The sequence below is a fragment of the Parasteatoda tepidariorum genome, chromosome 7 (genome assembly GCF_982258835.1).
Source record: "Parasteatoda tepidariorum strain Cologne lab strain chromosome 7, Ptep-v5.0, whole genome shotgun sequence".
Classification (NCBI taxonomy): domain Eukaryota; kingdom Metazoa; phylum Arthropoda; class Arachnida; order Araneae; family Theridiidae; genus Parasteatoda; species Parasteatoda tepidariorum.
Genome location: NC_141761.1, coordinates 94,482,772 through 94,506,342, shown reverse-complemented (window position 1 = coordinate 94,506,342; position 23,571 = coordinate 94,482,772). Strand labels below are relative to the sequence as shown.

The 23,571-nt window shown below is 28.2% G+C and overlaps 1 protein-coding gene across 1 annotated transcript in view; it reads right to left on the bottom strand.

Annotated features, from left to right (window-relative positions):
* Window positions 1-23,571, bottom strand: part of ncm (pre-mRNA-splicing factor nucampholin) — a 45,055-nt gene that overhangs the window by 1,196 nt on the left and 20,288 nt on the right. The window contains exons 10-22 of the mRNA XM_043046869.3: window positions 23,065-23,158; window positions 22,529-22,657; window positions 20,855-20,990; window positions 19,475-19,578; window positions 16,740-16,842; window positions 15,915-15,977; window positions 15,736-15,819; window positions 13,089-13,234; window positions 11,489-11,566; window positions 11,247-11,399; window positions 9,304-9,431; window positions 6,437-6,538; window positions 4,563-4,723 (exon numbers count right to left, since the gene is read on the bottom strand). Coding sequence (XP_042902803.2) covers window positions 4,563-4,723; window positions 6,437-6,538; window positions 9,304-9,431; window positions 11,247-11,399; window positions 11,489-11,566; window positions 13,089-13,234; window positions 15,736-15,819; window positions 15,915-15,977; window positions 16,740-16,842; window positions 19,475-19,578; window positions 20,855-20,990; window positions 22,529-22,657; window positions 23,065-23,158 — 1,481 coding nt within the window. The remainder of the gene's footprint in view (window positions 1-4,562; window positions 4,724-6,436; window positions 6,539-9,303; window positions 9,432-11,246; window positions 11,400-11,488; window positions 11,567-13,088; window positions 13,235-15,735; window positions 15,820-15,914; window positions 15,978-16,739; window positions 16,843-19,474; window positions 19,579-20,854; window positions 20,991-22,528; window positions 22,658-23,064; window positions 23,159-23,571) is intronic.

The following is a 23,571-nucleotide window of genomic DNA, read 5'->3' as shown; positions in this document are numbered from 1 at the left end:
TTGTTATCTGACATTAATTTTGGATTGATGCAAGCAACGTTTCTTACAACAGAATAGTTTATTGGACATTTCTCTAGTAAAGTTTCTAACATTTTAAAACTTTCTGCAATCTTTCTTTATATTCATATGATCCCGGTCAGAAATAACTGTTGAGGCCAACAGCTGCTTTAAAATTTGGTCACCTTTGAAACCTACACTGATTTCTGTCAGAGAGACATAATTCTTTTCATCACAAAAATTAAAATGGCACAGTTTCTCCAGAGAATTTAAGTTTTCTATAGATTCTGGCTTCAGAATGTTATATAATTGCACACTATGTACTACCAAATCCTGGATATCTGCAGCAAAAAATGGTAAAAGTGGCCGATCTGCTTGATACAGTTTCAAAAACGGTGAAACTACCTCCGACACATTTAAGAAAAAGTTCAGCTTAACAAGAATTAATTTGTCTTTTATTGCTTCTTGTAAAGTTAAAAAGGATTTACATTTCACTTTTCTAAACTTGCCAACATTTTTCACATAAGATTTCAGATCATTCCAAAGCAATATTGCTCTTTCAGCTGCAGGTGCATTTTCCAGCCAACGGTGGTTACAAAATTTTAGTGGTAATTTGTTCTCAGTTAATTGATTAATAAAATCTTCTTTTCTTGTGGGTGAATCTTTAAAAAGATAGAAGATTGAGCTCAGGATGGAACCAATGAGCCATTCTGTTTCAGATTCACCTTTGTAGAATGCATTATTTAAAATATGAAGCCCACAACTTCCTATTGCATTGCATTGAACACCATGTTCTTTTAACAAATCTTCTTGAATATTATTATAAAACTTCCAATTGACAGCAGGACCGTCCATAGAAATCTGCAATAATTTCTTCAGGTCTACATTTTTGACTGATGCATAAAAGCAGGCTAAAAGGTCATCTGCTGCAGAATGGCCCAGAAAAGCTGATGTTAAGTATCGCGTCTCTACAATGTTCTTATCTGGGTTCCAAAAGTGGATATCTATATCCAACTGCTTCTGCTGTGTCGCTTTGTTCAAAGACTCATCAAAAAGCAATGCATAAAACTTGGCATTATCAATGCACTTCAGAAGTAGCATGCTAAAAATGAGGTGCAAGTCCAAAATGACAGAGATATACACACTTAGATTCACTGCAGGCGAAATGACGTGCTATTGAACTGTCTGGAAGCATTGTACTAAATAATTCTCCAGTGTCTTTGGAAGAATTATAGGAGTAGTAGCTTTCTACAACTTTTAAAGCCCATAAAATTTCAGAAGAAAGAACTTCTTTCCCCAATCAAGATTCTTCTAAAAAGATAGAGGCAGCAGGAGAGCTGAAGGCAACAGAATTTAAGGATTTAGGGAAACCGATTTAAGGAATCCGATCACTCAAAAAAATTTTCAAAACGCCAAAATAAAAGATATTTAGCACTTTTTTAGCACTCAGAAGAAATTTTAGCACTTTTTAGGCCCTAAAAAAGTTGGGGGGAAATTTTAGCACTTTTTTAGGATATTTTAGGACAGCAAGAACCCTGTGTACAAATAGGATCCTGTCATTGCAAAAAACTCTTTCAAGGAGTTTTTAAATTATAAATAGATACAAGATTATACTCAACACTGTAAAATTGTAATAAAAAAAAAGTACATTTTCAAAAAGAAATGCTAATTGCTGCCACTAAATTAGAGATGCAACATACAAATATTCTATATTTAGCCTATACTACTCAAATGATGAATGTTTGACGAATATTGAAAACAAAATCACTTAAATTTTTAAAAATTCCAATTGATATACTTAAAAAAACACAGCTTATGGATCACTTTTAATGTGTTACATATTAAGTAAATTTATAAAATTTTATTTAAAAAAATTGGTATAAAATAGTTTTTATTAAAAAATATTTTATGAATAAATATAAATTATTTATTTACTAAAAGAAAACAAAAAATATCACTTACTAAAATGTACAATAAAATATTAATAAAAATGTAAAAAAACGGATCTTCCTAGATAATTTTAGATTGGATCTTTAGGTTTTAGGACTCAGTCTTAATGGCTTGAGGAGGTGAACATGCAATGAGGAGGTGAATATGCAATTAATAAGTGCAGACTATATTTTGAGATAAGTCAAACACAAAAAAGGAACTTCTGAATAAACATACCTTTCTTTCTAGAGTTTCGGATTTCTGACCCCCCCCCCACCACCAAAAATAGCCCTACAGTAAATTCAATTTCTCAGGAACTATTCGACCGATTTTGATCAAATGTTGTATATTACCATGTAAAAAAAATTTTTATGATGCAAAAATTTGTACACTTCACAATTTAAAATTTTTTAGACCATTATTAGGTAAAATAATAAATATTTAATAAAAGTTTTTATTTGCATGGAGTTATCTTTTGATAAACGAATTCTAGAATTGCGTGCAGAAATTTTTCGATTCCCTTAAAAGTTCTAGAAGCGAAATACACAAGCAGGAAAATTAACATTAAGGGATCCAAGTTTTAGAACGCTCTCCTAATTAAACTATTGAGAACATATTTTCCAGATTGCGGATCGGAATTTATAAATTTAGTATTTGATTTTGAAGGGGTTAAGCTACAAAATATAAATAAAATAAGACAATAGCGAGATAGATAAATTTGCAAAATCAAGGAAATAAATAAAATATGACGGGACGAGAATGCCCTGCTCGTAGCGTTTTCTGTTCTGCTACATGCTAAGTCAGAGTGCCAATCACTGATGTCATCGGCAAGAGAGGAAAGGATGGCAGAGGAGGAGAAACGGTGGGAAGAATGGTGCATGAGGAGAGACTGAAAGAAGGGAGCAGGCAAAGACTTCACAAAAACTTGGCGGTTCTTTTAGATCTGTCTTCCTTTATTTACTATTTTCGATTTACAAATCATTAATCATGAAGATAAACAAATTTGAGAACAGTGTGAATAAAAAATAAAATATTTTGTTAAGGGTCCGTTTTTAAGCTAAAATATTTTGTGAAGACCAATTTCTTTAAAACAGACCTCTGGCTATGTTAATAAGTTTCAATTGGCAAACTTACATAAGTATTTGATGTGTAATAAATTGCAGCACTTGTGTTATGACATTTTAAAACCTCATAATTATTTTGGATTTTTTACAATGTAAGAACAGAGTAAAAATTTATGCATTTTTTTTAATGTGCTTAGACAAATTTAAAAACTAGTCATTGTTTTGGATTTTTGTAGCAAAGAACATGAAAATATTTTCAATAAGTCCCTTTTGTGACCAAACACTCTCTTAAAAAAATGTGTAAGCTTGCACTTAGAGAACAAGTTAGAAACATCTATTTTATAATGTAAATTGCAAAAGGAAAGGGTTTATAAAGTGACCGAAAATATTGAGTTGTCTAGAAAGTTTATGCCAATTTTTAAGAAAAATTGAAACATAGCATATTTAAATTATGTAAAATATTTATAAAATTATATATATGACAATATATTCCGCAATCTTTATCAGGTAAACAGAATATTAATGTTTGGAAATTTGAGGGCACAAAGTCTAGTGAATATATTGAATGTAATAGAACATCCAATAGAACTGAAATGAGTTATCAGAGATACACAAATATTTATTTATCTTTTCTTAATGAGCATGATCCTTTCTAATTAATTTTCATCCTTTGGGTTTAATTCATCGAATTTGAAACAATTTGAATTCTGTTTTTTGGAATATGAAGGCACGTCATTTGCCTTCAACCATTCTGATATATTTAGACCTGTCTATATGATACCTGTAAATAGAAACTAACGGTAAATAGACAATAACGTCAGATTCGAATATAAAAGCATTATGTTATACACATAAATATTTAGAAAATTTTCTCGCTTTAAAGAATCAAAATTGATTTTTTAAACTTTTAACACTTTGAATATATCAATTCAATTTGTTTATTTACAATTAACAGCATATACGAGTTGTCTTTTTTATAGTGAAAACTCACAAAATCTTTTTATTTTAAAATTTTAAGTTTGAAAATATACCTCAAAACATGTAAGTCAGAGACTCTACTGAATTTATTTAAATTGCGTTAAATGTACGCATACATATGGACTTAAGTTTATACAAGCCACACAAGCATAAATTTTACATACAGATTACAATGCATTAAACATATTAGCATATGTAAGAGTGGTTCAGAGTACATAAATATATTTAAATGATACAATAAGTTCAGATTGTAAAAAACTCCATGAAATTAACCAGCCCAAGACAAGATATTTTTGTGTATTGTACTCTTACCAAGTAAAAATTTCAGAAGCTTGTACACTATCTATCTGAAAATAATACTAAAAAACAGCTTGATGTAAAACTGTCGCCATAATGGCAAACGCATTTAAAATAAATCTAATGGTCTTGAAAAAAAATTGATAGGTGGCATTTTTTAAAAAAAAATTCTTGATCACAGTTACTAATAAAATTCATGTTATTAAAACTTATTGTTTTACTATTGTTATTGTTAACTATTGTTTTGATAGAAATCACAGAACAGAAAGAATCAGTAAATTATTAAAAATGTCTTACTTTCTTGTTCAGACTCTGATTCGGATGAAGAAGATGACGAGCTACTGGAAGATGATGAGGATGAAGACGATGAATTTTCTTCTACAGATGATTCATTATCATTTTGGGGAGGCAGAACAGGATTTTTAGGTAAATTTTTAAGGTGTTCACGAAGTTCATCACTAATAATGGAAACAAAACAGAAAAAAATTAATTATAAAATAAAATTCATTGACTTGCCCAGAAAAATTCAAACAAAATTTTATGTCACATATTCATTATAGACATCAAATTTTCATAAAAAAACATTTAAGATTTGATATTGCAATGCTTCACAATTTATTATTCAATGTGAAAAAAAAGTGTTCTACAAATAAAAACAATTATTTAAAATTAGAATACTATTATATTATATCAACCCATGTATTTAGATGTATAAATGACAAATAATTGACATGAGAAATAAGAAAAGTTGAATTTATTTTACTTGACTTTATCGCAAAGAAAAAAAATTAATGTATCTTTTAAAAAGTTACATTAACAATAAAGCCAGCCATCATACATCTTATATACAGTTAAGTTAAAACGTAGTTAACAGAGACAGGATCGATTATTTGGGAACTATACAAGTAGCATTATCAGTGCAACAACACGGAATAAAGAGAAATTATTAAAAATGCTATCAGATTAATCAATTTACAAGCGAAATTAATTAAATGAAAACTGACAACCAATAAAAGGGAAATAACGATGTGCAATGTGGGGGCTAAGGATCTGGCAAGACGCGTAGCCAAATCTTTCCACAAAAAATAAGCACCTTTTAAGCACTCAAAAAATATTTTTAAGCACTATATACATTAAAAAAATAATTTTTAGAGACTTTACATGATCATGATAAAATAACTAGTTTCTGACCAAGAACTTTTTTCTTGATTATATTAGCCATTACAAAATGATCAAGAGATTTTTTGCTTGAATTTCATATCTCAATATCTTGAAAAATGCAGCAGAGTTGAAAAATATCTTAAGTTGTTGACGGATCATGGGTTATAATTCCCTAGCTGTCAGGCAAACTATGGGAGATTTTCCTTTCCATGCAAGGCAAAGGCAGATTAATTCCATCAAAAAGTCTTCACAGAAAGCTAGTTTGTCCCAATGCTCAATTTAGGAGTTCTCTGGCCTTCTGGCTAAGGTTAAAAATTACAAGGCTACAGAGTTGAACATTGATAGTCATAAACTCAGAATCTGGTCCGCTGTTAAAGAATATAAAATAAATAAAGTTATAAAATAAATAAAATATATTATGATTAGAAATTTTTTCTTTGAAGTCATTTTTTGAAACTGAACCTTGCTCGATGGCTATAAAATTTCAAACTACAGTACAGAACCCGTTATCCGGAAATCAGAAAACCAAAAAACCGGAACGAAATTCGATAAATTTTCCCGCCATATTTTCAAAAAATAATTTTTTTTCCTCATAAGATTTTAGGATTTCTCTTTCTTTTTTGAAAGATGTTTACCTTACCATCATTTTGGAAACAATCATTAGTGTATTATTTCATCGTTTTTTCTTCTTTTTAAGATTATTTCCAAACAATTTTTTTTTTTAGTTGGGTTCAACAATAAAAAAACGGCTTTTTATAGCGTTTCAGAAAACCGGAAAAATCAGTTATCCGGAATAGCGATGATCACGATCGTTCCGGATAATCAGTTCCCTACTGTATATTAAATCTGAGATAACTTGTCTCACTAAATCTGAAATAACTGAGCTTAATCTGAAACATGTATCTCACACAATAAACACTTACCTTAAAATAAAAATTGCAAAAACTTTATAAGATTAAGTAATTTTAGAAAAAAAAAACTTTTTAAAGAGTAATTAAATAAAAACTTACGTTAGACCTCCCAATCCAATGGAAGTAAAGAAGTTAATAGCAAATCTTGTATTATGAGGGTGATCTCGAGGAAAGAGTCCATCAAAAGCTTCTTGAAGTGTTCTGTTTATAAAATATAAACAAAAACATTAGTTCACACAACAGTAAAATGAAACATTAATTGTTTAGTTGTTATTGTATACAGAATTCCAAAAGTTACAGTTTTTTGAAGCTCATATTTTCGTAACTTAGAGTATACGAGACATGAGTTTTGTAGATGAAGTTGAGGAAATGAAATTTATTCAGATTGCAAATAATTACACACCAAGCTAACTTTAAGCAATGAAAGAAAATTTTATTAAAAAATATAAACATAAAAAAGAATAACAGAAAAAAATTAAAAGTGCAAAATTTACGTAAGATATCATATAGTTTGTCTAAAATCAAAACTCCTCAGACATTCGTCTGGACCGGTGGCGGTGACTATAGTAATGAGGTATGACTATTTCAAGTAGGGGTGTGCGGGGTCACTGTTTTTGAGTGGTTTTGGCTGGGATCGGCGAGAGAAAGGCAATCTCTTTCTTTGGTTTATTGTGTTAGTTCTAGAGTGAAGCTACCCTCCCTAAAATGCATCATTCTTGTTTCCATAGCACCAGATAGCCTCAGACTTTGTGGCGACAGGAGTTCTTAACTTTGACAAACTATACATATACAGGATGTAAACAAAATTTGGAAACAGCCAAACATCTCGAGAAATATATATGAGATGGAAAAAAGTGAAATAGCGACATTAAATATTTTTTAAAAGCTATTCAATGATATCAAACTGAATCTTGCACCCCCACCTCAAGGGGGTGGGATGGGGGCAACTTTGTAATTTTAAATATGAACTTTTATTTTTTTATTGCACAATTGGATTCTCCAGAAAAAATCAGATCAGTCTTCTCTGTAATCAGATCAGATCCATCAAATTGAATAAAATTAAAAATATTTTTTTCCAGATAATAAAAAATTAATACAAAAAATTTAAATGTGTTTAGTTTTATCTTCTTAATATAATAAGTCTTGAGATTTAGCATTTCAAACAGATTATCCCTATTCAATTTTTCTCGATTACAGCACTATTAAAATGTATAAAAACCTACAGCTCAAATAGGGTTAGTTTTTTCTGGAGAATCTGAATTTGCAATAAATAGTAGTGGTTCATATTTAAGATTTACTTGCCATCCCCTGCCTCACCTGAAGAGTGAGTTTGCTACTATTGGATAGCTTTAAAAAAAATATTAAATGCGTCGTTTCACCTTTTGATCTTATGTATATTTCTGGATATTATGTATTATATTCTAGATCAGGAGTTTCCAACTGGCGGCCCGGGGGTCGCATCCGGCCCGCGAAGCCTTTTTTTGTGGCCGGCGAACTAAAATGTTGTCATTTCTTTGCGGACAATTTTTGTTAAAAATTCTATTTGGGTTTAAAATACTTTTCTCGTTAATAAAAACCTATTTTCTTCGTTTCTATGAAATTTAACATACCAAACAAATCTATTTTTCAGGTTTTGCATCCAAGAAAATATTTATTCAAATACAAAAATAATTGCGTATGTTGCTCTTTTTTATTCATTTTTTTTGTATTTTGTGAATATAATTTAGCATGTGTGTATCAAAAATTATCTCGAAGAAATTCTCCGATTTAACTTTTTGAAACCACTTATTTTGGACGAAAATATTTACACACACGTTTGTAAATTTAAAATGTAAATATCGATTCTCTGGTGGTTGCAGCAGACAAACCTCAATTTTCTCATTGAATATTTTGTGTGCTACTATGTAAGTTTTAATACCTTAACAATTAGATATCTGTTGCACATTAATTGTTTAATACAATTTAGGTGCACATTAAAGTTATTGTAGCCCGAATTTTTATTATTTATTTATGTCTTTAAAATTATTATTAATAACAATTAAATATTTTTAAAAATCTACTTCTTATTTTAATTTGTAATTCAATACTTTTGTTTTGTACAACTTGGTAAAACTCTGACAGTAATATTTAATGTTTCTTCAAACATAAAAGAGTCCTACAAAAATTTTTGATAAAGTTGCGGCCCGCCATTTGATTTGTGTTTTTAATTGTGGCCCCCGGCCTCATGTAAGTTGGAAACCCCTGTTCTAGATATTTGACAGTTTCCAAACCTTTTGTACACGCTGATAATTAGACTTAGATAATTGATTGACTCCGCTAACTGAACTTAATAATTAGACTTAGTTATTCCAAACCTAAATGACATTCAAGAAAGTTGCAACTCAATACTTGAACCTCATTTCAAAGTAAAATAAAGATAAATATTAAAAAATTCAAAAAGAAATCATAAAGTAACTTAATATGCATTTTAACAATCACATATACCTAAGCCTATGTACATACTTTTTACCAGTTGCTTTTAAATATAATAGCAAATACAAATATCAACATATTATTTTGAAGTGCTTTAGAATACAATCATTTTTCAGTGCAAAAATAAACCAAAATAATAATAATAATGCGAAAGAAAAAAGAGTGGAATATTGAAGATGTGTATTAACACGATGCATATTATAAACAATAAAATTTGTTAATGATGCAAAAGGCTTCAAATTATTTTTCAGAATTTTTTTTAAAGGTCTTCAAGATCAGTGCTAGAATTTTTTTTTTTTTTATGAAAAGTGAGGGAGCAATAAATATAAGTTTTACCTTAATTACAAGAAAATCGTCAATGATTTCTTGATTAATAAATAATAATCAACAAAATGCAGTTACCAAGTAAAAAATTCCAAGCAATAGCTTTTTCTTTAAATCGCAGTTTAACTAAAAAAAAAAGTAAAACGTGAAACATTAAAAGATAAACTTACGCATCTTTCACTCGTTCATTTAGCTTTGGCAATCCCATATATTCACAAAGTTCTTGAAAGAGAATTTTAATAAAAATTCTACTAGATGAGGTAGTATCTTCCTCATTCAATTTTATAATCTTTAATACCTAGAAAACCAACTTTATTAGGCAGTTGTTCAATATATCAGAAAATATTTAGCAGAAATAAAAATCTTAGATTTTAAACATATAAAAAAAAGGTACTTAAAACTCATATGTTTTACTCAGATTTGTTCAAATAAACTAAGGGGTCAGATGAAGTAAATTAAGGTGTTTATTTTAATGAAACGTTTGAGGCATTTTAATACCTTGGATTCTATACAGAGTATCAGCTACATTTTAGATTTTCAAATCTATGACTTCTCATGACTAATTCCAAGAATTATTCTCCGACAAAAACAATAATAAATTTAAAAAAGCATTATAATAACATTAATTGAAATGATAGGTATAACCAAAACTATTATACTCTGCATCTCCATATTTATAGATTTTAAATTTAAAAAACAGAGTAAAGAAAGAGTTGAAGCAATAAAATAGCTGAAAAAAATATGAAAGCAAATAATTTTTTTTTCTTTTTTCTTGCAGAATTATATTCTAAAGATACTTTTCTTGTTCATAGGAAAGGAAAGAAATACTCCTGATTTTTTCTGCTAAAAAATAAATAAAAAAAATAAAAATTTTAATAAAAAATATTAATTAAACGGAATAAAAAAAATTCGCCACTGACTGGCTTGCTTCAGCTAGAATTTTAAATTGATAAAAAATAATAATAATAAATATTCTGAAATCACAGTTTAAAAGATAATTTGCTATTAAAACATTTTGTATTTTAATAAAATATGACTGTGAGTGGGGATTTTGTTAGAAATTCAGATATTTGGAACAACATGAAATTGGGGGTTGGATTCCATTTTAAAAATTAGATTTTTTAGTGACCTAAATTCATGACTTTTCAGGTGTGCAGGTATCCTGTCTATAGATTGAGCATGAAACATAACCATTCAATTTAGTTGGATTGTTTCCTCACAGTGATACATTTAGAAATCATATTTTAATTCCCACACTTTAACTTCTGCTGAGAAAATGTAACATGAATTTAAATAAAAATAGGTAAATACAGAATTAAATAAAGAATCCAAAGAAACTGAAGCAGAAATATATACTTTATTAAAAACTACAATGGCTTCAATAAATGAGGAGATGTAAATAAAAGTTGATACAAAAATAGGCGATTTGAAGCATAAACTTATATTGACACTTAAAAAAAAGATTCAAAAAGTATACATTCAAAGCTAAATTTATTATGACATTTATCTTTTTTATTTTTACCGAATCTATATTCCATATTTCAATTTAACTTGTACAATATTCTTTTAATTTACGGAAGGATCTTAAGTAATTGGCGTATTTGTTTGATTTGCAAAATTTCAAACTAAATATACAATGGAGTTTGAAAGTTTGTAATTATTATTTTTTTAAGCATCTAATATTTTCTTCCCTGCGAAGCTCATCAATTATAAAATGTCAAGTTCTTTCTGCCATCTATAGTAAATATGTTTACCTTGTTGAATAATTAAGTGAGCAATGATTATTGCAATAGAATGAAAAGCATTTCATAAATTTTCTTAACTTATAAATAATTTTCATTTGGTTTCCTTCATAATTCCTCTGCTCATAATGCTTCATGTTCCCTGCTCACTTACCATGCAATTTTCTTAAGAATGTGCAATCCATATTAGTAATTTTTCTCTTTTGTTAGTAGTAAATAGAATGAAATTTCTTATTTAAATGCTACAAATCTTTCAAAATTTAAAAAAAAAAAGTATAGAAATCAAATGTGAGAAAATAATTAACAATTAAAAAACACTGAAAAATTCTAAGTAATAACACTTAGTTTTTTTTATTTTTAACAGAACTTACCATCCATGATATTGCATCTGTGTACAGCAAATGTGCAAAAAACTTGGCAACATTTCTCAATTTATTTGTTTCTAGTCGATGAATGGTTTTGTATGAATTTTCAAAAATTTCAGTAAATGGCTCCACATAAACTTTACTTAGCTGGCAAAATCTCTAGAATAAAAAGGAAAAAAACATTTATTTAGCATAAACATTATCTTTATTTTTACCCATTATTATCTAAAAGCATAATAAAGATTTACCTGTGCTAGTAATCCATAAAATTTCTCGTATGTTCTCTGCTGTGCACAGCAATCCAGAATCATGTAACACATTTCCAACTAAAAAAGAATAAAATATGGTAGATATTACATTAGAGAAACTGAATCATCAACTGAATTTACCATGCTGTTTTAAGTTATTTAAGAAAATTGAATATTTTAAGAGTAGGCTTTATTTATCCTTAAACCCTTTCGCGATGGGAAGCGCAAACACGCGCTTATCACTGAGGCCGGCAGTCATGTAACACATTTCCAACTAAAAAAGAATAAAATATGGTAGATATTACATTAGAGAAACTGAATCATCAACTGAATTTACCATGCTGTTTTAAGTTATTTAAGAAAATGGAATATTTTAAGAGTAGGCTTTATTTATCCTTAAACTCTTTCGCGATGGGAAGCGCAAACACGCGCTTATCACTGAGGCCGGCAGTCTCTCTCGCGAGTGTCTGACCAGGGATGGAGGGTTTTTGCTGCTAAGCCTAAATCCATGAATTTACCGAAATATCAATGTGTTGTTTTATAATGTTCTTTAGAGTATTTAAATGGCATATGCTTTACATATATTTCTATAGATACTTTATTTACTTAAGTTATTTTTTGTTTAAATATATATTTTACACATTTTATTTTCCTTATGTACTTACCATTTAATAACTTTAAACATTATATATCTGAAAACTAAAGATATGACTTAAAATTCTTTTTTCGTATGAAAAATTTGAAAACACTAACATTCCACAAAAAACTGGACTGCAAATCGAAATACCCAAAGCTGTAGCGAAAAAAAAAACCTTTCCTGCTTACTGTAAACAAATACCACATGCAAATTTGAAGAGCCGTCAAAAAGCATGCCATTTGGAAACATTCCTTTCTCCTACAAACCACGTGTATGTGAGTCATGCTACTCTCATTGTGAGTAGAAGGTCAAATCTACATGTATCTGAAACCACATGGACATACAATGCCATCTTCTGGCAAAAATATTATTTCTTAAAATGTTCCAGGACACTGGCACTAACGGGTGACGGCCGGGGGTGAACGAGAAAACGCTCGTCCACGCCGGTGGGTCGGCCGGGAAGTGAGTGTGTTTCTTGCTGGCACGTACAGATGACAGTCGGCACAAAAGGGTTAAATTAAATATTATGTTTGTACGCAAAGATATTACACACATTATATATTGAAAAATAAATAGTTCACACAAATTTTCTGCATTAGAAAGATAAAGGAAAGGAGATTGAAAAAAAGTGCGCGAAGCAATTTTTTTTAACTAGACATATTTTTGTTTAAATGCTGTTTCCATGAAAGGAAAATATCAAATTTATTGCTATATAAAAATTTACATTAAGTTTTTTAAGCTTACAACAAGAGGATTGACATGTCACATCAATTATAGATCAACAGATCAGCAAGTATAGCATTTGAAAAGTGTTCAAATATTCCTAGAATAAAGGAATGTTAGCAACATGAATGTTTAATTAAAGTTTGAGCTATTAATGCATGATTACACAAAAAATAATGAAAAATCGCATATCATATTGCAGATATTTCAAGGAAATTTATGGATTTTAATAATACTCACTATTTGACCTGGCTTTAATTCCAGTTTTAAAAGTTTGTGGGCACATTCTTCAAAATCTAAACTGGACTGAACAGTTAAATAAATTTTCCTTCTCAAGCAGACTAAGTTAGTTTCAGTCATGTCGATAATCTGTTGACTTTCATCATCTGAAAAAGTACAACTTATTAGTATTAACACATATTCTGCAACATTCAAATGCATTTTGGCAGTTTAACCAACATTTTAACAAAAGAAAAAAGAAGACTAAGAAAAAGGAAGTAAGAAAGCCATTATCCAAGCTATTTTAAGCCATTAAATAGCTAAAAGACTAGTAGAATCCTTTGTTATAAAATTGAGTTTCATTAAATGCAGTGCTTAAAAACCATAAATAGTAAAATTTATGTTATAACCTATGCAGGTTTCAGTGTTCCATTCAACATAGGTTATGTAAAACTAAAGAGATATGTAACTAGATATATTTATCTCATTAGATATTTATATCGTTTTGTTTGTAGATATTTATATTGTTTCTATTGTTTTGATATTTACATAGATATTCTTAAGATCTACATAGATATTTTTTAAATACTTACAATAAAGAGATATAATCTCTTTAGTGTGCCATAACCTTTGTTGAATTACATCATCCTGTTTTGCCACCCCAGTAATTTATCAAACTGATAAAGAATTACTAATGTGACATGTAAGGGATAGCACAAGAGGGATGTTGTAATTCAACATAGATTGTGTAACGCTAAAGAGATAACTAGATATTTATTTCATTAGATATTGACATATTTATTGTTTTGATATCTACATAGTATCTACATAGATATTCTTAAGAGATCTAAGATATTCTTTAAATACTGTGAGTCCCATTGATACACCTTTGTCAGCAGGATAAATGACAAAGATAGCACAACAGGGATGTTGTAATTTAACACAGGCTATGTAGCACTAAGAAGATAACTAGACATTTATTTTTAGAAATTTACATAGATATTTTCAGCAAAGAGATATAAACCCTTTAGTGTGACATAACCTTTGTTGAATTATATCATTCCCGTTTTCCCATTTCACTGATTGATATACTACAGATGAAGATATACTAATGTGATATGATGTCTAATGGTTCCAATAAATATTTTACTATTTGTGAAATTTAAGTTTGTAATGAAATTTAAAATTTCTTAATTCTCTCCAAAAAAATAAGTTAACATATATCTCATCAATAAATAATTAAATTTATAATTCATCTAATACTTTCAACAATATATCCATTAAAATCTTATTCTCAATTAACATATTTCAGTAAAATAATAATTTTATAAACAATTCTTAGTAATTTTCGAATACAGTTACATAAGTATTTGACTGTAACACTGTTGAAGATTAAGGTTAAAAAGTTTATAGCAATTCTACTATAATAAATATCTGTAAAATATCTTATAGCCAACTTTCTTTAAAATTCTAAAATTATGTTAGAGAATAATAATTTTGAATAATAAACAGATTATGAATTTCTTACTCAATTTTGGCAGAGTATTTCGTAACTAATCATTTCTAACCTTTATAATTCAATATAGGATAGATGCACACTATTAGTTGCACTGAATCTCACTATATCTTTCCTCGTTTTTTTACAAATTTACCTTTAACCTAAATTAAATAAATCTTTGGATTTCTAAAAGCAAAGAAAACAATAGTCTATTCTTCATAAAGCATATTAAATTCTTTTTTATACATGAAAGATTTAATTATTGGTTTTATCTGCCTTATTTTAAGAATAATTTTATCCCAACTTTTTGTTTTTAACAACTATCAATAGCTGATGAAACACTTCAGGTTTCATAAGCATGTTTTCGTTTTGCACTATTCAAATTAAATGTTCTGCCCTTTAAGAGGATAAATGTGACATTTTCTTTAATTATTTTTTAAAAAAAATCGTTCTTCATAAAAATAAATACAAGTATCGTACTTTACAAAGTTTACTTTTATGCCTGTATATTTAAACAATGCAACATTAGAATGCCTTTTTATCATATAAAAAAATTATTTTATCAATACAAACTGCCTCAGTGTACGTAGCTAGATTTTTCAACAAAAAATAAGCACCTTTTAAGCATTCAAAAAACATTTTTAATCACTTTTCAAAAAAAATAAATCATTATTAGGATCTGCACAGTAATAAAAATTACTGCATTCCATCGTTTAAAGTTCTTAAATTATAAACATAAAATCAATAAAATTATAAAACATTTTCAAAAACTCTACATAATCTTGATAAAATAATTAGTTTCTGTTAAATATTGCAGAGAAAATTTTGAAAATCATGCCTTTTTTTGTAATTCAGAACAACAATCAATACGGCAAAGAAAAAATCTCTACTTAAAAGATAGAAAATTAAGCACTTTTTACAAACCCAGAATAAAATAAACACCTTTAAGCACTTTTTAAAAATGCTATGCACTCTGTGCCTCAGTGAAAGACTTAAACAAAAAGCAGTAGAGTGGAAATTCTCAAGACCGATTGGGACCAATGTTGGATTTGGCTATCTTTAGATTCTTAAATATTTGATAGGATTATCTTTTTTTAAATTTATTTCAATGTGAGTAAAGACAGCTTTAAATGAAACAAAACTTTACAAACTTCATTAAAAATATATTACTTTTCTCTTCATCATCCTCTTCTTCATCATCGCTACCAGAATCATTGCCAGATCCATCTTCTTCACTTTCATCACCAAGAATTTCTAAGAAAATATATCACAGACCATTATTTTAATTGATTTAACAAAACTTATACATCAAAAACAAGGATTGTGAATAATAAGAAAAATTTAAATACCTTTCACAACAGATTTATACTTTTCTTCATTTTCAATATAATCTGGATCAAATTTGAATATATCTACAGAAAGAAAAAGAAAATATTATAAATTAGTGAAATAGTGGTAAAAAGTAAATATTTATATAGTTGATTACACAATGCTTTATTGTATAGATTATAATTATACATAGCTTTAATGAATGTGAGACGGGAATTTGAAATTAGAATTATGTGGGGCCAGATTGCTTTAAAGGACAATTTTTGCAGCAACACTGTGTTATTACAATACATTTAATGCTTTGCATTAATAAAAGTTTTTTGTTTTAAGGGGTTAGGTCAATCTAAGATTTTAAATATTATCAGGCTATGCTAAGATTTTAGATTTTTTTCTTACTAAAGGCACGCTTAAAAATACATACATTGTATGTTATGTAGGAACAAAATAACAAGCACAAATATATCAGTTTGAAAGACAATTGATGAATTGCAAGTACAATCTCTTTCAGTCTGTGTACTTGTTAAAATAACTAACATGGCTGTTTGCCTTTATTTGTGCTTAATGCATTATCAAAGCTGGTTTCTTTTTTAAAATTATTTATTAGCAAAGAAAGTTCTACCATCTTAGGATATTAATATAGACTTAGTTTCACTATTTAAACAGCATAAGTTTAGAGTTCAAACACTTTTGACCATGAAATGTGAGAGCATATACTTACAATTTCTGACAGTTTTTAAACTATAGAGCTCTACTTTGCTTGGTTATTAGTATAAACTAAGTTTGGCAATTACAACTGTGAGAAACATTAAATGAAAACTTTTTTTAATAATTAAATTTGTTCTTACTTAACATTTCTTGTGCATCAACAGCATCGTCTAAGTTAATTAAATGAGTATATTTATCATCTTCTTCAACTAAATCCAGTTCTGGTGGCATGATTTCAAAATCCTTGAAAAAAAATTAATATTACATTCATGATTACAAAGTGTTTATATGAAGTGACTGATTTTTGGTTCCTTTATTTAACATGTTGACTGCCACACGCATTTACAGTGGAATCGCTTTCCGGCCACGAGTACTGCTGTACAAAGCATATTTTTCTGAGTACTCCTACCAATATTTTAATAATGCGAGTCTCTAGTGGTCATAAGAATATTATCTCACTTCGTTTGTTTCCATGGCATACCTGCCAACATTGGAGAAATAAAATAACCGAGATTTTACTTAATGACCCAATTTTGGGTTCATGACTACTGTTGTTCAACTCGTAGCCTTGTAATTTCAAAACCCGATTAAGCAGATAAGATAACTCCTGGATCAAGTATTGGGAGAAATTCGCCTTCGTGGAGGACTTTTTTTTTATGGAACTAACCTACATTTGATTTACGTGGTGAGGAAGACCTCCCACGGTTAGCCTGACAACTAGGGGACTCTAACCTGTGATCCGTCTAACACTGAAGATATTTCACACCAGCACTGTGGTCGGAGCATGCCGGATGCGGAATTCATATCGATTAGTCATCGCTGGGTTTCGAACCTGGGTTCATCTCATTAGAAGGCAAACGCTGTATCCCCTGAGCCATCACGGCTCAACTTAAACTATTAACACTCAACATATGGCAGTACTGGCAATAGCACCATCTGTTGAGGAATAAGAGAAGTATTTTTGCCATCAGTGGATATTTCATCACCATATTTTAAAAAAAATTTCTTCAACGAATACAGAGAAATTTGAGAATATACAGGTAAACAGGAGATATGGAATAAAATCCAGGAGTCTTCATTTTAAAACAGGAGACTTGGCAGGTATGCCATGGTATCATGTCTGTTTTATTTGTGTCCGCATGTTTCTCATCCCACCACTTTACACGATCAGTTTGAATATTTGCCGAGTAAAGAGGAGTATAACTTAAAATCTTTACCTTAATTCGTTAAAATTTCGAAAAGAAAAATGGAAAACCTATCTTTTAGTGACTCAAATAGTAGTGAACAGGAGGCTCACAATAACTTTCTTCATAAATTAATTTTGTATTACTTTTAAAACAACTCAACAGTTTTGTTAATTCCTGTGAAATATCTTCTCAAATACATATGAATATCCTTAGCAAGTAGTCAAATAAGCGGCACCCCAATGCGGGTAACACAGCTTGATCAGAAACTTAGCCGTCACTCGAATATAGGTGACGTGGCAGCCAACGTTTTAAATTTAGAGTAATTAACATTTTAAATTCTTAGATTTAAAATGTTTTGTTATTGATAGGGTATTATCAAATTTTGACAAATTGTAACCACTAGTTCAAGGTAACACAATATAATAAGAAAGTCAAATTTTTTTTATGTACATGAAAATATACGTATATATTTAAGGAAGAAAAAATAGACAAAGAGATCTCTTTTCGACTACTAACAGATATGCTTGCTAAATACAAGGTAGCATGAATAAATATATATATGACTCAATTTACAGCTTAAATAAGTTTTTTGAAAAAGAAACATGTTAAATTTTAAAAAAATAAGTTGTGGTGAAAAATTACTTTTAACAATTAGAAATGAAATTTCTTAACTACAATTTTCTTATCTTTTGAGATGTAAACCTAAAAAAAATAACAAAGGTAAGAAAAAGACCCATGCAATCTAAGAGTAAAGCAATAAATAGTCAAATCCATCACTTTTGGACCTTCAGTTTTACTGAAATTCGGTGTAATAGACACATATGATAAGTAAGTAATTCTACCAAATCTTAGATTTTTAGGATGAAAATTGTCCAAGTTATGGATATGAGAAAATCTAAAGATTTCATAAAAAATGACAAGCATGCATGCATATAAATGGTTTTTCCTTACTATAATAAAAAAAAAGATTTTCAAACATCAACTTAAAGCTAAGGAATTGTTCGTTTAATTGATACGATATTCAACCTTTTTACACGAGGTCCAAGTATAAATATAACCTGATTAGAACTTAAATATCTAAAAATATAAGTTCTTAAATTAAATTAAAAAAATACAAAAAATTTCTTTTAGCCAGTAAACTCTTGACAATTTTTTTGTTAATTCACATGTTTTTTGATAATTTTCCGGCCGTTTCCGCTTAGCTTTCAGAATCCTGATATTTTTAATATGATGTTATTATAACTCACAAATTTTTAATTTGAGTAATAACATTTCAACATACTCAATTTTTGACAAATCAATCGTAAATCCTTGTTGCTTTGATATAGCTTTAAAAAAAAAAAAGAAAAACTTTTTCCAACTGCAATATCTTTAAATTTATGCGAAAACTAAATTTTTAGCATGCAGATTGGACCAAGATGCACTTTTTGCTCAATAATATTATTAGAGTTTTGGAGCGAGAAAACAGTATTTTTCAGCAGGATGGAGCAGAAATTTCCTTTTTGGAGCAGTTTGTCACAATTTGTGCATATATTCCAACCATGGAATAACTTATTTTATTGTGTGTATCCATTACACTTAAGTTCATTAAAATCAAACCCAAATGTGATTTATGCGATGTATAATGACTCAAAATAAAAAATAAAGTTGGTTTGTCGAAATGTTTTAAAAATTTAAAAAAAGTTTACCTTGAAACCATCTTTCTGAATGGCAAAGAAAACTTCAATCATATACTGTACTCTAACATCCATAGCCCCTTCATGCAGAACGTCACGTACTCTTTGTATAATAGCTAAGGAAGAAATGTGTCAACTTAAGTTAACTTTGAAAATAAACATAAAATTGACAAAGCTTCAAAAGCAATCAAGGCGGAAAAAGTAGAACTCCTAAAACGCGTCAACTTTTTCCATTTAAAATATTTTTGAAGTTCTTTTGATAAGTATATCTTACAATACTGTTTCAGTTTTAGATGTTTCCGCATTTCCAATATAAAATTGGTTTGCAACATATAACCAAATAATATTTGCTCTGAAAAAGCATACAGTTATATTCATAAATAGTGAAACTATATCAAAAGATACTTTCTTAAAATTATGCTTTAAATTTGCCATAATAATGCTTCAGAATTGCTTTTCCAGAAAAAAAATTAACCACGAAACTAAGGAGAAATTTAAATCCTGAAATTCGCAAGGTGTAGGGAGCATTTTGTGTACACAAAATATGCTTTGGCAATCAAAAAAAGACTATGGGTTGATCTTAGATACGGTTTTTAAGTCAAGAATTACTAGAAGTAGTTAGTGAGCAAATGGGTTGCAAAGATTCAATAAATTCAGAAGTTCAAGTCAATAATATTTAAATATGACAAGTTCATAATGAAAAAAAAAATTCTTATACCAAGCATTGAACATGTTTATTATGAATTTAATTTTTTTTTTTATTAACATCATACAGAAGAATATCAAATTTTGTTTAGTTAAATATATATATGCTTTGCATAACACCAACCTTAGAATCATTTCAGCCTCACACAGACATTTCAGAAAGCATGTATAATTTTACTTACAAATTTAATGAAAAATTTAGAGTGAAAATATCACACTTGTTTATTGATGTTCAGGGTAAATTACAAGAATATCTAGAAAACTTATAAGTAATTTATTTCATATTATCCAGCTGGCCATTATTGAGTATTGCCATACTATTCCAGACTGATTTTACTGAATTTTCTTGATTTTTCAAACTGGAGATATAAATTTTATTACTAATTTTTCAGTTATATTTTGTTCTCATGCATAAATTAAATTGTGAAACACTTATACTTACAATAGAACTAACTATTAGAGTTAAAAAAAAAGTATTTGGTTTCAAAAAAAATATTACGAGGTCGATTTGTTTTTGGAAACAATCTTGCACTGTTTGGAACCTGAAACTCAAATTAATTTATTTTCCCTGCTCTGAAGCCATCCTGTTGTCCCATAATCTGATGATCATTATGAATATATATAATCTTATGCAAATATTATATACATAATTAGATAATAAAAGAACAAATTATTGGCATTATTTACCTCTCATGCCACGGGGTGTGAGTTGAGTTAATTTTTTCCCACACTCTTTCAAACAGGCAATTGAAACTTCAACAGAATCTTCAGAAGGATTTTCAAGAAGATGGGTTACTATTTCTAAAATAAGGATTTCATGTGCCTGCAATGATATAAAAGCAAATTTAAAAAAGTTTTAATATCCGAAATTCATGTTCAAATGTTAAAACTTATTATTTAGAGCATATTTTCAGAACTCCTTATCATAAAACTATGATATCTAGGCATTTTTAAAATTCCTTATCATTTCTAGGCATTTTTCACCACTAAATTAAAGTAATTGTTTAAAACTTTGAGTAAATATCTAAAATAAAATCCGATTTTTCTTAATATTTTTTTGAGCATTTTTGTCTTTAATTGGTTGCTATGTTGCATTAATATAATCATTGCATATTATTTCCTGAAAAAATAGATTTAAGGAAAGAGATAAGAAGGGGTTTAATATGAATATTACTTTAGAAAATGGGTGAATTCCATAAACAAAGTCAGTGAATCAAGGTATGAATGGCTTTAACTTTTTAAACAAACCAGTTCTTATTAATTAAGAGACAGCAATTTTTATTTAAAATGTTACATTCAAATAATCATTCTCATTGCATCTGGTTCAACTAGCCTACCAAAATTGCAGCAATCATATAAATTTTCCTTTTAGCACTTTGACACAGACTGAACACTGGTGTCCCTTTTATATACATTTCTCCTGATGTTTGAATTACAAGTAAAAATATATTTCGGTATTTTTTAATTATAAAAAACAGTCTAATAGAATAACCTGATAAAATCTGCTAGATTATCAGAATTATAATTGTATTAAAATATAAAATCCAAAAAAAAAAGTAGTTTGAAGAAAAAAAATCATTTTTTCATTTATATTAAAAAATTTATCAATAATTGATTTTGTAAATTAAAGAAATTTCAATGAGGAATGACTGTTTCTTTCAGATCAAATAACTGCAAATTGAAAAAGTTTTTTGTTTTGAAGTGAGCCATGTTTGGAAGTTTTTACCTTTAACGAAGAAAAGAGCACCAGTGTTTTATACTATATTTCATAACCATAAATCATTAAAGATCTATTATTTTTCACTTATTTTGACCTAAATTAATACAAAATAATGAAGAAAAAAATGCATGAAAAATATGTTTAATAAAAATTCTGTATCTAAGGATTAAAGAAAAAGTTGGCACATTGCAAGTAATATATTCTTTTAAAAATAACATTTTCTTGCCACAAAATATTTTCAATTGTATTTCAAACATTTCTATAACAAATGCAATTGTTGTAATTGTAAAAATTTAATAGAAGTGTGAAATGTTTGAATTTCAAAGTAATTAACATAAGTGAAAAACAAAATCTCAGGATTTGCGTGAGTTCTTTTTTTTTTTTTTTTTTTTTAATCTTCTTCTGTTATGTGTACAATTAACAACTCAGTGCAATAGAGAGTTGACTAAATTTTAATGCACTCATTTATCAAAAAATATTGATTTATTTTGTAAACAAATTGAAAAATATTTGGACAAATAAATATAATTAAATACTCATAGTACATATTTAAAAAATGCTATAAAAACAAAAAGCTTATAACAACATACTAATATACAATATATTTTGCAATTTTATTTATCTAGTAAAAATAATCATACCACTTCTTGATTTAACAAATGGGCCAAGAAACGAACAGCAGTCATGCACACTGTTTTATCATTCCTTCTAAAACCTCTTTTGTACTGGACAATTAATCTTCGCAAAATCAATTCCCCAATTTCAGGAAACTATAGAAGAGAAATTAAAAGAAAATATGTTATTAATCTTATATCTGACTTACTCAGCAAAATGATTTAATATAAACATAGTTTTGATACTAATTTCAATTGAAAAAATAATGTTTGTGTGACTTAAAAAAGTATTGGAAACTTTTTCAATAAACTTAAAATGTGACACACATAAATAAATTAAAACTTCTGTTTTCTTATTTTCTTAATTTAAAATTTTTCTTCTTTTTTTTTTTTAATTATCATTACAGCATGACAATTTTTCATAACATCACTGGTTGAAAACCATTGTTTAATCAAAGAAAAAGTTTTTTTTAAAAAATACAGTGATGTTTAAAATAATAGCTAAATTTAATTACTAACACTTAAAATCTACAGTTAAAAATTGGTTATGCATAGTTACTTACTTTCGTATTAATAATAGCCACTAATGCAGCATAAACTCGAGTAAATGTAGGAGAAGCGGCTTGAGCTTGCATTATAGCACGTGCTAACACACCTCTACAAAATGAGAAAAATAAATAAATGTCTAAAAGTAAACAATTATATTAGATATTTTATAAGACTACTGAATTTTGAAAACTAAGCTAATAATAATCTTTTGAACTCTATATGCTCTACTATATGGCTTTCACATGGGCCTCACAAAACAATTTCTCTTCTCAAAAGGCATTGAAGATTTAATCTTTCTTCTATTTTTATAGGTTTGTAAGAATTAAGATAATCTCTTCGTTCAAACATGCGACTAACTGGTTAGCAATGGTTGCTGGTAGATGAGTCAAAATGTAAAACTATTTGCAGGAGCAAACACATGACAGGAACATAGAAAATTTTGCTTATCAATTTTTTCATTAAATGTTTTCAGTACATTGCTATTATCCAAAGCACATTATTCAATAAGGGCATTCATTAAT